The 13,677-nt window shown below is 37.4% G+C and overlaps 1 protein-coding gene across 1 annotated transcript; it reads right to left on the bottom strand.

Moving 5' to 3' along the window:
• Positions 1-7,707: 7,707 nt before the first annotated feature.
• Positions 7,708-13,471, bottom strand: LOC113335321 (succinate dehydrogenase subunit 6, mitochondrial-like). Its single transcript, XM_026581412.1, has 3 exons — positions 13,187-13,471; positions 11,390-11,492; positions 7,708-8,243 (listed from the first exon to the last, which is right to left on the bottom strand). Exons 1-3 carry the CDS (start codon positions 13,358-13,360, stop codon positions 8,101-8,103), a joined length of 420 nt encoding a protein of 139 aa, XP_026437197.1. The 5' UTR covers positions 13,361-13,471; the 3' UTR covers positions 7,708-8,100.
• Positions 13,472-13,677: the final 206 nt, after the last annotated feature.

The following is a 13,677-nucleotide window of genomic DNA, read 5'->3' as shown; positions in this document are numbered from 1 at the left end:
TTTTCTTTAGTTAAAACCTAGTAGTTAATCCTTTAACCTAGGAGTTCTATCTTGGTATCAGTAGGTTAGTCGATCCTATTTTAGTCATGACAGAATCATCAACCACATCTTCTACAGCCTCTTCTACAGTTTCTGCTATAATCAACTCTACCCTGTCTTCCCTGCAGTCCTCTACAATGTCTTCCTTTCAGTTCTCTCAGCCACATCACATGATCACCGTAAAGCTGGACGACACCAATTACTCCCTGTGGCGTGCTCAATTTCTTACTTACCTTCAGGGACATGACTTGGATGGTTATGTCACTGGTGCAACCCCATGCCCTACAGAAACTCTTACTGCTGATCTCCCAAATCCTGCCTATCTTTCCTGGAGAAAACAGGATAAACTCTTAGTTAGTTGGCTGTTTTCTTCTCTTACCCCGGCTACTTTTCGTCATGTCCATCGATTAACAACGTCTAAAGAAATCTGGTCATCTCTGGAATCTCTTTATGGCTCTAAATCTGATGCTCAAGTTCATCATCTTCACTGTGAACTGCGAGCATTACGTAAAGGTTCTCAAACTATGCGTCAGTACATAGACCGTGCTCGTGATCTTGTGGATAGCTTGGCAGCAGCAGATACCATTGTCACAGAAAAAGAGTTTCGTCATTGTCTCTTAGCTGGCTTGGACAGTACCTATGATGCTATTGTCACATCATTAACCACCACGATGAGTTCGTTGTCTGTTGAAGATTTTCTCACTTTTCTCCTGACATTTGAACTACGTATTGATCAACAGATAAAGCTTTCCAACTCTCAACCAGTTGCTAATCTCGCTGCCCAGAATCGACAATCTTCGTATCGTTCTTCTTCATCATCTGGATCATCTTCAGCACCCAACTCTCAGTTCTCTTCCTTTCGCTCTACCGGTAACAACAAAAATCAAAATTACCATGGGCCTGGTTCATCTCAGCCTGCTCGTTCTCAGAATCAACGTGGGCCTGCTTCACCTGACAATCAACGTGGGCCTATGACCTCTGATTCTTCTTCTCCTCGTTGTCAACTTTGTGGGCGTAAAAATCATGAAGCCCAAGACTGCTGGAATCGTTATGACAAGAGTTTTCGACCACCTAGGCGTCAACCACCATCCTCTACACCTCGGGCTTATGCTGCTTATGGACCTGGGTTTTCATCATCACCTTCTTGGACGCCTGATAGTGGTGCTACAGATCACATTACCAATGATTTCTCTCGTCTTCAATTTCCTACTGAGTATACTGGCCCTGATCAAATTCAGATGGGTAATGGTTCTTCTATACCAATCTCTAATGTTGGTTCCTCAATTTTAGGGACTCCCAACCGTAAGTTGCAGCTTCGTAATGTCCTCTTTACACCCAAAATCTCTCATAATCTCTTATCTGTTTCTCGTTTCACTACTGATAAAAATGTCTTATTTGAATTTCATCCAAATTTTTGTCTTGTGAAGGATCGATGTACCGGGAAGGTTCTTCTTCGCGGCATTAGGAAGGGTGGTCTCTATCAACTTGATGTTTCGTCTCCAGTTCCTCAGGCTTACATAGGAGAACGTGCTAGTTTACAAGCCTGGCATGCTAGAATGGGTCATCCAATGATGCACACAGTTCGCAAAGTTATTTCTCAGTTTTCTCTTCCAGTTTCAAATCAAACTATCAGTTTTTGTTCTTTTTGTCATCAGCATAGAAGTCATAAATTACCTTTTCAATCCAGTACAACAGTTTATTTGAATCCATTAGATTTAATTCTCTCCGATGTATGGGGACCCTCTCATGTTTTATCTAATGAAGGATATATATATTATATTATATTCATTGATGCGTATAGTCGTTTTACTTGGATGTTTCCTATGTCTCAAAAATCTGATGTTTTCTCTATATTTTTCTTATTCCAAAAGCATGTTGAAAATCTTTTTGGTCGAAAGATAAAAATATTACAATCTGATAATGCTGCTGAATATCGCAAACTCACTCCACATCTTCAAGAACTTGGAATTTTTCATCGTTTTTCATGTCCACATACTTCTGAACAAAATGGTTTGGTTGAACGTCGTCATCGTCATATTCGTGAAACTGGTCTTACTATTCTTAACATAGCCTCTGTGTCGTCTTCCTATTGGTATGACTCCTTTTACACTGCCTGTTATTTGATGAATCGTGTCCCTTCGACTTCTGTTAATAATTCTTCTCCATATGAAGCTCTTTTTGGTATTTCACCTGATTACACTTCTCTTCGTGTATTTGGCTTTCTATGTTATCCTCACTTGCGTCCGTATAGGTCTCATAAGATGGATGTTTTGTCTTCTCCATGTGTTTTTATTGGCTATAGCCCCTCTCATAAGGGTTATAAGTGTCTTCATATTCCTATGGGTCGAATATACATCAGTCGACATGTTGTTTTTGATGAGACTACCTTTCCCTTTGCATCCGCGTCGTCACCTTCGCCGTCGTCGACTCCTTCACAGGTAATTCTTCCCTTGTCTGCTCTTCATAATTTTGTGCCGTTATCAGTGCCTATTAATCATCAGCCGCCAGTCTCCAATCATCAGCCATCAAATTCTGTTTCCAATCATCAGCCGCCAAACCCTGTCTCCAATCATCAGCCGCCAAACTCTGTCTCCAATCATCAGCCGCCAAACTCTGTCTCCAATCATCAGCCGTCTGTCTCTGTCTCCAATCATCAGCCGTCACCTGCTGTTACTTCTCAGCCGACAGCATCCTTCTCTAATCATCCGCTGCCGGTTTCTGTCTCTCATTCTCAGCCGTCACCTGCTGTTACTCTTCCGCTGTCGCCAACACCTGATGCTGTCGATTAATTGTCTCTTGTTCCTGATTCGTACGACTCTCAGTTATTTTTGCCGTCTTCTTCTGCTGCTCAATCTGTAACTTCAACAGATGCTTCCACTGTTACACACCCGATGACTACAAGATCTAGAGATGGTATTTTCAAACCAAATTCACGATATGCTCTCATCTGTGATTCCGTTCTTGAACCGTCTTGTATTTCTCAAGCTCATAAGGACCCTGACTGGCGTACATCCTCCGACGATGAGGTCAATGCATTACTTCGAAATGGTACTTGGTCCTTAGTCCCGTATCATCCTTCTATGAATGTTATTGGTTGTAAGTGGGTTTTTCGAATCAAGCGTAATCCAGATGGTACCATTGCACGTCGTAAGTCTCGCCTAGTTGCCAAAGGATACAATCAACAAGAAGGAATTGATTACTCTGAAACGTTTAGTCCGGTTGTTAAACCATGCACTATACGTATTATTCTTACATTGGCTTTATCCTCCAATTGGCCCATTCATCAACTTGATGTGCAGAATGCTTTTCTTCATGGAGAACTTCAAGAGGAAGTCTATATGAAACAACCTCCAGGTTATGTTGATTCTCGTTTTCCTACACATGTTTGCAAATTACATCGTTCTCTTTATGGACTTAAACAGGCTCCTCGTGCGTGGTATCACAGACTTAGCAATTTTTTGTTGCAAATTGGTTTTGTCACTTCCAAGTGTGATTCGTCCTTGTTTATTCATACTGGGACTCATGGTGTGATCTATTTGTTGGTGTATGTGGATGATATCATTGTCACTGGCTCTAGTACTACAGGTATTTCCTCTATTCTCTCTCGTTTGCAGCAAGAATTTGCAATTAAAGATCTTGGTCAATTATCTTATTTTCTTGGGATTCAGGCAATTCGTACTTCTTCGGGGCTCTTTCTCTCGCAACATCGTTATGCTCAATATCTTCTTATTCGAGTAAAAATGGATGGCGTTAAACCAATTACTACTCCGCTAAGCACTTCTGGTGATATTTCCTCTGATCGTAGCTCTTTATTAACAGATGCTACTGAATATCGTAGCATTGTTGGAGCTTTGCAATATTTAACTTTTACTCGTCCGGATCTTGCGTTTGCTGTCAATAAGATTTGTCAATTTATGCATGCTCCTACAGAGTTTCACTGGGGATTAGTTAAACGTATTCTTCGTTACCTCAAGCATACAAGTACGTTTGGTATACTCCTTAAGCCATCCCCTTCTCTACAATTATCTTTCAGTGCATATACTGATTCTGATTGGGCTGGTTCTCTTGATGATCGTCGTTCTACAAGTGGATATTGTGTTTATTTGGGTGGTAACATTATTTCTTGGAGTGCTCGTAAACAAAAGACTGTTTCTCGTTCTAGTACTGAAGCTGAATATCGAGAACTCCTTTAACCTAGGAGTTCTATCTTTCTGCTTGACTAGAGCCGACTTGATCATGCAAAGCGCTGAAAGATTTCATTCACTCTTCCTTAACCATCGAATGGTTGATTTGAAGGAAAAGAAAGGATTATGTGACTGAAATATGCCAAAAGATAAATGGATCGGTTGTTCAAGGATATTGATCGACAAGCAGGAGTCTAGTCCATATAAGCAATTATGTATCTTATCGTAAGACCTGTAAAACTCGACTTGGACCAAAGATTTTAAGCTAGAGTTCATACACCTCAATTCAGTTTGACAAAGCCCGTAGATCGCAAAAGTTACGCGAAATGACATCTTCGGGGCATTTCACTTCATATACATTCTTTCCATTTCCAAAAAAAAAAAAAGTGTGGAGTTTGTCTACTAAATTTTTACAGTGTCTATCAGAAACAAATCTCATTGTAACTTTATGAATTGTCCCACAATCTTTCTTTCTTCGTTCATATAAAATATTCACGCAAACATCTCTCGTGATTAATTGCAGTGCTACTGGCACCGTAAAAACAGTATGAAAATGGCCAAACTTCATTTTATTTATGGAAAATGGGTCATTTGTCCAAATATTTTTAAAACATGGTTCAAATGGACGAGTAAAAATTTGTGTGGGTGAAATGGACACCAAAAAAATAGGAAGAATGAAACTGGATTCATCATGTCTTAAACTTAAAAAAGAGCGAGGATGAAACTGGATGCATCCTGACGTAAATTAAAAATAAGAAAAAGTATTTTAAAATGGGTAGGATGAAACTGTTTACATCCTGACTATTTTTATATTCTTGTCCATTTAAACAGTATCAAATTTTACATGTCTTTTCATCCAAGAATTATTCATTTTGGTCTTTTTAACCAATTTTGTGTTTATTTATTTAGTAGACTACTTGTACTATTTTAAATAGCTCAATAAGTGTCAACTTATTTTGATTTTGATTAATTCATCTATCGGCCCTCGTATTTGGTGCTAACCCACTCTAAAAACATGCCTCGAGAAGCCATAGTATCGACCCGAAAGAGTTGATAATAATGGGGAGCAGCTTCTTTTCCAACTGTGTAACCAGCCACAGCTTCTAAACGCAAAGCCAAGACTGTACCTGATGATAACATATTTAAAAAGCGAGATAAATATCAGATAGGTAAACCCAATATCTTATGCTCAGGTTCTAGCTCTTTACTATTTTGGAAATGTACGTACAAGTCTAATGGTTTCGAACAAAATGTTTTCAAAAAATCTAACTTCCGCGTCCACAAAAATTCTAATATTTCCAACCAAAGTTAACACAAGAATAACGTATCAAGTTATGTAGAATCCCATTCAACAATTTTGTAAATAACATTTAAAAATTATATTACCAATTGAGATGCCATTCCAATCGTTTGACAAAAAGGAATCACAAGCAAAGGAAGATAAATAAGGATAACGAGTTACCTGGCAGAGAAGGTTCCAGATCTGAACAGGCAATTAAAGTGTTCACCAAGAGCATGGTGGAATTATCGTCGGCATTGCCTTTAGTACAAACGGTCGACGCGAACCTGAATGTATTGGTTTGCAGAGCTCTTCACATACTTCGGTTCGAACGTTGAACGTCCAAATATAATTCTTGCAACCAATCAAAATAACATTTTTGTCTACTGGAATGAAACTGAAAACCTGAATTACGTCCTTCCAATTATTTTCTACTAACATACCACCTGATTTTAAATTCATTTTTCCTACGAGACGACCCAATCCAATATTCTTGTGCAACAAATGGAAGTTATTCTCCTTAATCTCCCAAACACTTAAGGTCTTCTTGATTCTTTTTATCCGACCATAAAGGACCAATCCTTCAGATTCTCCAAGACAACGGACTAAGTTACAAACATCATAAGAGTTGTACTTGTCGGGTAAAATGAGTTGAGAAACATCAGTTTTGTTAAAAGCTATGATTCTCTCCCTGTCTTCCATCCAGTAGAACATTTCACCATTTCACCATGCATAACTACACGAGTTTATTGTAAATCTCCAATAGAGACATTTAGTAGTAGAAATATGGTAGATATTCCATCTCACCTATAGTTTTCCTTTTCAACCGGAAGGAATCGCACAACCTTGTATGTTGTGGATAACTGAGAAACCTCACATGTGAAACAGCGGACACTTCTGGGATCTGCATAGAATGGTCTAGGAAGCAAAACCCTTTTTTGTGTGATTGGATTGCAAACATAGTAAGACCAAACCTTTTTAATCTTTTTCGAACATAGAACTAAACCATTACTTGAACATAAGAGCGATAATTTTTCTTTATTTGGATTCAAGAATTCAAAAGACAACTTAGTGAGGTTAGTGATCAAATGAGTATGGGAATGAGAATCAAGATAAGCAATTGAACATTCTAATTCATAATTGTAAACCAGGTTCCATGGAATACCAGCAGAATAGTTGTGATCCAATTATATATGAAGCTAGGGTTAGAGAGATGAGAATTACATACCTTGGATATGCACTTGAACCTAAAGATACAATCTAAAGGGCAATAGAAAAAAAATTCAAGGCAGATATCCTCGGTTAAATATGGGATTAGGGTTTTCATGATCTTTCCACTGTTGGACGATGATTCTTCGGAACAACCACAAGAAGAAGATCTCACCAGCGCGGTATTTCCTGATTCTTCCATCACCAAACACTCTCTCTCTGTGGTTTGAGAATTGAGATCAATTGAAATAGACAAACACTAGTTCACAGGGAAAACATCTTAGGCCCAAAGTTTCCTCGAACCAAATTCGACACTTCATTTTTATTTTTTACTCTTATTTTTCTCTTTCTGGATCCGACTATTGTGAATCTGACTCAATGTGTTTGTTATCTGAGTTAGGTCTGACTTAACTAACTCAAAAATAAAATACGCAAGTTAGTGGTTGGGATATTTAGTTCCCTGACTCGAACGTGGTCCAAGTCGGGGTCAAATATGATAAAAATGGAAAAAATAAATCCGGCCTACGAGTCAGATGCAAACAAACATGCTTCATGGTGTAACAAAGGTGAGCTTGTATGGTCTGGATTGGTTCGGTTTTACTTTTAGCCGTATCCGCATCCAATGCACGATGGATTTCAAGTTTAACAAATGCATACTCACCCATGTGGTGTAGTGCTAAATGGCGTAGTGCTAAGTAAGGTCATCTTTACATTCTGTTGTGTTATGTTCCAATATCAGTGAGTGTTTGTCGTTGAGGTTGAAAGACGGTTAAATAAAAAAGTAACAATCATACGATCTCTAGTTGGTACGGATTAGCACTACACCGGCCAGCAGAATGCACGCCACTGAGAGCTCTTCATATCTACAGGGACACCAGTTTCAGCATTATTATTCAGATTCAAAGCTAGGTTCGTACTTCTCAAAATCAGTCCAGCAAAAAACTCCATTTACAACGCCTATAGATGGCAAACATGAGAGCACTGCCAAATGGCATCTTCATGAACATTATTTCATTTTCACTTCATGAACATTATTTCATCACCCAAAACAAGGAAAGAAAAAAGGAAAGAAGCTTCCGTTCCAAACTTCCAGTGCTGAATTTGTTCAAATTCAGTACGAATTCAGGTTAGTACAAATTTTCCAGTGCCTATCAGAAACAAAAAACAAATTACACTGTAACTTTATGAATTATCCCACAATTATTCTCTCGCCGTCCATTTAAAAATATCCACGCAAAGATGTCTCGTGAATAATTGCAGTGCTACTAGCTCAATATAAACAAACAGAAGGAAGATGTCTAAACTTATTTTATTTATTTGGTAGACTGTCCTGTACTCTTTGCATTACAATAAGTGACAACTTACTTTTATCTTGATTCATGATCGACCCTAGGATTTGGTGCTCACCCACTCTAGAAACTTGACCTGAGAAGCCATAGTATCGGCTCGATAGAGTTGATAATAATGGGACGCAGCTTCTTTTCCAACTGTATAACCAACCACAGCTCCTAAACTCAAAGCCAAGACGGTACCTGATAACATGTTTAAAAGGTGAGAAAAATATCATCCAGATAAATCCAACATCTTACATTCAAGTTCTAGCTTTTTACTGTTTTGGTAATGACACGAATCTGAGGGTTTTGAATACAATACTCATCCAAACAATGCTAACAAACTACTTTTGGATCAAACAAAAATTCAAGGGACTTGACTGAACATACTTGTCATTCAAAGTTTCAAAAAGATGTATAAAGTATAAAAGAGTGATCACTTTTATGAGAATCAATTTGTCAGTTAAAGTAGTACAAGTGTACAACCAGATTCCAAATCTACACCAGCAGAGGGTAAAACAAAAAATACTGAAAGCTTTAGCGATGAAGAGCTGAAGGCAAGGATAAAGTTTTAAAAATGAGGCTTATGGCTCGAGAAACACCCTTTGAATAAGTACAAATAGTGTCCGATCCTAGTACCCGTAATCCAAATTTGGCATAGGTATCTGGGTAGAAATGAGATACCACGTCACTAACTATCTGACTGTTAAAAAAAAAGAACCTGGGCACTTCTCTTCTGAATAAGCAGATCAAACACTTGTTCTGTGATTATAATGGTCAAAATGCAACATAATCACAGAACAAGAGACTGTTTGTTACTCTCAAAAACAAAGTATCCAAGTCTTAAGGGATTATGCAAAAAAAAATCTATGATAAATCTATACAAGAGCAAGCAGCGTTAAGTGAGCAGGCTAAAGCTCAGTCATCTGCTTCTCTGATATGAAAACATCTGAGATCAAAATTTATGCTGAAAGGACTCTAGATCTCAATGAACAAATATTTAAAGGATATAATAATTGCAAGGAATTACTAACTTGTTCAGTGATTATGTTGGTCAAAATGCCAATGTTCTAACATAACTAATAAGTATTAAGTATCTAACAACCGAGAATCTTGGATGCAATGCATAATTTTAGTTTATTTTTCATCTTTATGCAAAGCAAACTAATAAAGTCACTTCGATATGCAAAACGGTCAAGTGGTTGATAGTAACAAGTCTTTATCTCTTCCTAAAATATTTCAGAAGTTGTTATAGGATGTCATATCCTTGTATATACCCCACAATTGCTAAAGTGGACAAAAAAGGGTCTACGACGTTCTAACAAGAGATAACAATAAGTTTCTAGTAGTTTCATTTTCGCAGACCTTGTGTCAGTTCTAATAATTTACTAAGAGCGGAACTTTAATAGCATATCATTGGCAGATACTAATAAGACTGTATTTGGTAAGCAGCTGGGTTGCACCAATACCGCCCTATACGTAGACGTCTCCGTGTGTCCAGTACGGCAATTAAAAAAAAATACAATACGGGGACACGCCGGAATACATAAATACACTCAATTTTTTGATATGTTGTATAACATAAGTTCAACTAGATTTTCAATTTTGATTATACTTGTAAAATGTCATACAAAAAAGCATGAACTGACCATGTATATCAGTAGTCAGTAGATGATTTAGCACAACACATATAATAGTAAGACTAATGATGAGATTGCAGCTGGTGCTAGTCCTCGCAGTCCAGGGTTGCGCCAATACTTCTTGGGGGTCCCTGTATCGTGTGTCCATACGTATGGACACAGCCACATACGTGGACACACCAAAAATATGGCTACAATATTAAAGTTGTTATTTTAAGTATAAAGTAACAGTCACCTACCTTTTAAGGGGGTATAATTACAAGCATGTGTATGTTAACAAAAAATACACCTGTGTGGTTATATAGTTAAGTGCTCAAGTTAGCACCATCAGTTACAAAGATAAATATCTCCGAGACAGGGAGATGAAAAACCAGATCTCCACCATAAGCCATTACTGAATAGTCAGTACTAGGAGTGAAAATCATTTAATATGGGAATTTTGGCTCGCTTATATTTCTACATATATTAAAAAGAAGCGGTATTTTACTTATACCATTCTGTCCCCGCATTATAGTTTTTTAGAATTGATGTATTGGAAACACGGAGACGTTTCCATATCGGACACACGTGGCGGTACTGGTGCAACCCAGTCACAGAGATCTTGTTTTTCATCACAGAGATATTTCATTTTCTCTTTGTAACTGACGATGCTAACCTGAGCAATTAATGGGAACCACAAAGCTGTATTATTTGCTAAAATACACAGGATTCTAATTATTACCTCCCTTGAAAAGTAAGTGAGCGTAACACCAGGTAAGCAGTAGGAAGAGCGAAAAGAGTACCATGATGATTCTAGGGATATTTTCATGCGGTTTGAAATAGACATGAGCTGTTCAAGAGACTCAATTTGTCATCTCAAATTCACCTGATTGCAGGAGAGCATGGCAAACATATTACATATGACACGGTTTGTACTACGATATTCCATAATGATACAGAACAAACGGAAAACAAAAGTAAGCTAATAGCTTTGGTGATAGAGAGTTGAAGGGAAAGAAAAGAAAAAAGCTTCAATAACATGAGGTTTGAGGCTCGAGAATCACCGTTACAATAAACTAGAATAACTAGTATTTAACAGTGTCAATACTAATCCCAGATCCGCCAATTTTCAAAATTGGAATACTATATCCGCTTGGGTAGAAAAAGGGAACCAAAGATATTATTAAACCACCACCTGACTGCTTAATAGCAAACTTGGATGCTTGTATTCAGAGTAACAATCACCATTTTTCCTAGCCTTACAGGACTATGCAGGAGATTTCCCTGCAGGAGCAAGCAGTGTCGAGCAGCTCAAAGCTGGGTTACCTATTTCTTCGATATGTTCACATACACATTGTAAGGATGCTAGATTCAACTCACACAAAAAGTATGGAGGGAAATCAAAATGGAATTCCCAACATACTGTCGAAGAAAAGAATTCTCATATAACCCTAATGATTCTAAACTCTTTCAGAAGTCAAATCTGGAACGCTATCTCATAATGTATATAACCTAAGTTGCCCACTTTCTGTGACTTCCAGTGTTTATCTGCTATACTAGTGGAACACCAATCACTGAAAGAGTGCAACAAAAGGATCACGGAGATTCGAACACGAGATGATATTAAATTTACTGTAGTAGTACTAATAGACTAACTTTCATAGCATATTATCAGCAAATCACAATGAGAACAATTTTGGCATACAGAGGGTAGAACTAGAAAAGTACCATGAGGACTCTTCGAATATTTAAAGGCAGTTCCACCCAAATGAAGTGCTCCAACAGCACTTCCTATTGCAGCTACCTTGGCTGCTTTCCTAACATTCTCCACCTGAAGAACAGAAGGAAACAAAAATATCAAAGTAGTTTTAGAACCACCAACAAAATCTAATGCAAAGATGGTACTATATGCAATAACACGCCATACAATCAATCAAGCCAACCAATGTACATTTATAACTACTCCATTCTTTCCTCCATCAGATGTATATTTAAGCATGTATTTCCTTCAGAGAAACAAAATCATACACCACACCACATTCTGTTAGACAATACATAATTCCCCGTGAAACAGCAAAAAAATGCCCTGTGTCGGTAAATATATCGTAACTCTAAGTCTGCAACCTCGATAGTAAAATACTAGGAATCATCTAGTCTAAAATTGCTCCAACATCTAATCAGTACCATGAAAGAGAGCTGTGTAAGTTTTGTGATGGTGATTAAAATGGCATCCTACCAGTGCTTCATGGTTATAAATAAAGACACCTATATTTCACCTGACATTCGTGAAACTGGTATAGGTCTAACTTCAAGAAACTGCGGAAGAATATGCAGCTGCAAAAGCTGGTACAAGGCGCCCAATGAATTCCAAACATGAAAAGAAGTTTGCTCTTCTTAAGGCAGCGGAGTGGATAAACCAGTTGCAGCTAACTAAGTCGTTTCTGAGGGTGATGGTAAACTAGTAGATCCAGTTAATAAAATTAGTGGAAAGTGAGAAAACTACTCTAGTCTTTTAAATGAATGTAAGTCTCTTATTTCCACTATCAAAGTGTTTCAATGTTGTCATGTCCTAAAGAAAACACAAAGTAGTTGATGCTCTATCTCGGTTTTGCAATAGTCAACCAGCGCAATCGGGTTGGATGGTCTTTCCCAACCAGCTATCTCGATCAAAATCTTAATTGATGATTATCACTACCATATTATAAAATAATTATTCTATTCTAATGCATTTTTTTTTGTTTCCTTTTCTTACCAAATATACATATAAAATCTAATCATCATCACCAGTCACCACTAACCTACTGCATAACAAACACAAGTTTCATAACAAACAGATACTGAAATGGGTCACCCGCACAAACAAATAATAGAACATGAAGCCGAAAGGCCCGAAACTACAATTGAACAGAAAAATACAAGATAAACTACATCTCAAAACAATTCTTAGTAGTAATAATAAAGAAAAGGCTATGGTAAGATAAAATAAAACTGTTCATCTCTTGATATAAACAAACACGAATTCCAAGATGATAATCTGATAAAACACCCAAATCATAAATATTTCAAAATCCAATTGGACGATCAACCTAAATTTCATAATTATAACTCCCTTCTAATGCATTGTTCACCAGTCATCAATCATCATGGGTTTATACTAAAATTGACATCTAGAACAAAATACAAAAGGGTCAATCAGCAAATACTAGAACAGCACGAAGCAGAGACGACAATGAGCAGAAAAAATCAAGATTAAGCTACAATTTAAAACAATTCTCAGTAGAATCTACTTCAGCAAATGGTAGGGGCTAAACTCTCTTCTTTTATCTTCATCCGTGCTAAGGGCATGAGCCAAAAATCTCTAACATAAAACTCTTGAGACAAACAAAAACAGAAAACACCCAAATCATAATCACTTCAAAACCCTAGAATCAAAAAATACCCAAAAATTACAAGAATCTGAACGAATTAGAAAAATGAAAAGGTAAACCCATGAAAATTAAAGGGTGTGAGTTAAGAGAAACATACAACAGGTCCGTGGACAGGATCAATAGCAATGAAAGATTCAACGTCAGAATCAGACCATGTGATTCCATTCTCTTTAGCATCAATAAACTTCTTGTGGTTATCAAGGAAGCTAAATCTTTCACCCACGAATTCTTTGCATACTCCCCAGAAATTTCCTGTTCCTTCTGCTGCCATCTGAATAGATCCACTCTAATCACTCTCCCCTTCTGGTTTTCTTCGGGTTTTCTTCTGGCTGTGTGTGTTGATGTTGAAGAGTTAGGAAGAACGATTTTTTTGGACCATGGTTTTTTTGGGACCATTCTTTTATAAGGCCATCTACCCTATACTTATAAGGGATGTCCTAAAGTGTAGACATTACTAATTTGCCCTAAGCCTAATTGAGATTATAACTAAACTAATAACTACCAAAATATAAAAAACCCTAATCTAATCTATTAACAAAAACCAAAATCAGACTACCCTACAGCCGCACAAAGATAAAAAAAGTCTTC

The sequence above is a fragment of the Papaver somniferum genome, unplaced genomic scaffold (assembly GCF_003573695.1).
Source record: "Papaver somniferum cultivar HN1 unplaced genomic scaffold, ASM357369v1 unplaced-scaffold_139, whole genome shotgun sequence".
Classification (NCBI taxonomy): domain Eukaryota; kingdom Viridiplantae; phylum Streptophyta; class Magnoliopsida; order Ranunculales; family Papaveraceae; genus Papaver; species Papaver somniferum.
Note: the sequence above shows the minus strand (reverse complement) of the source record. Positions and strands in the feature narration are given on the sequence as shown.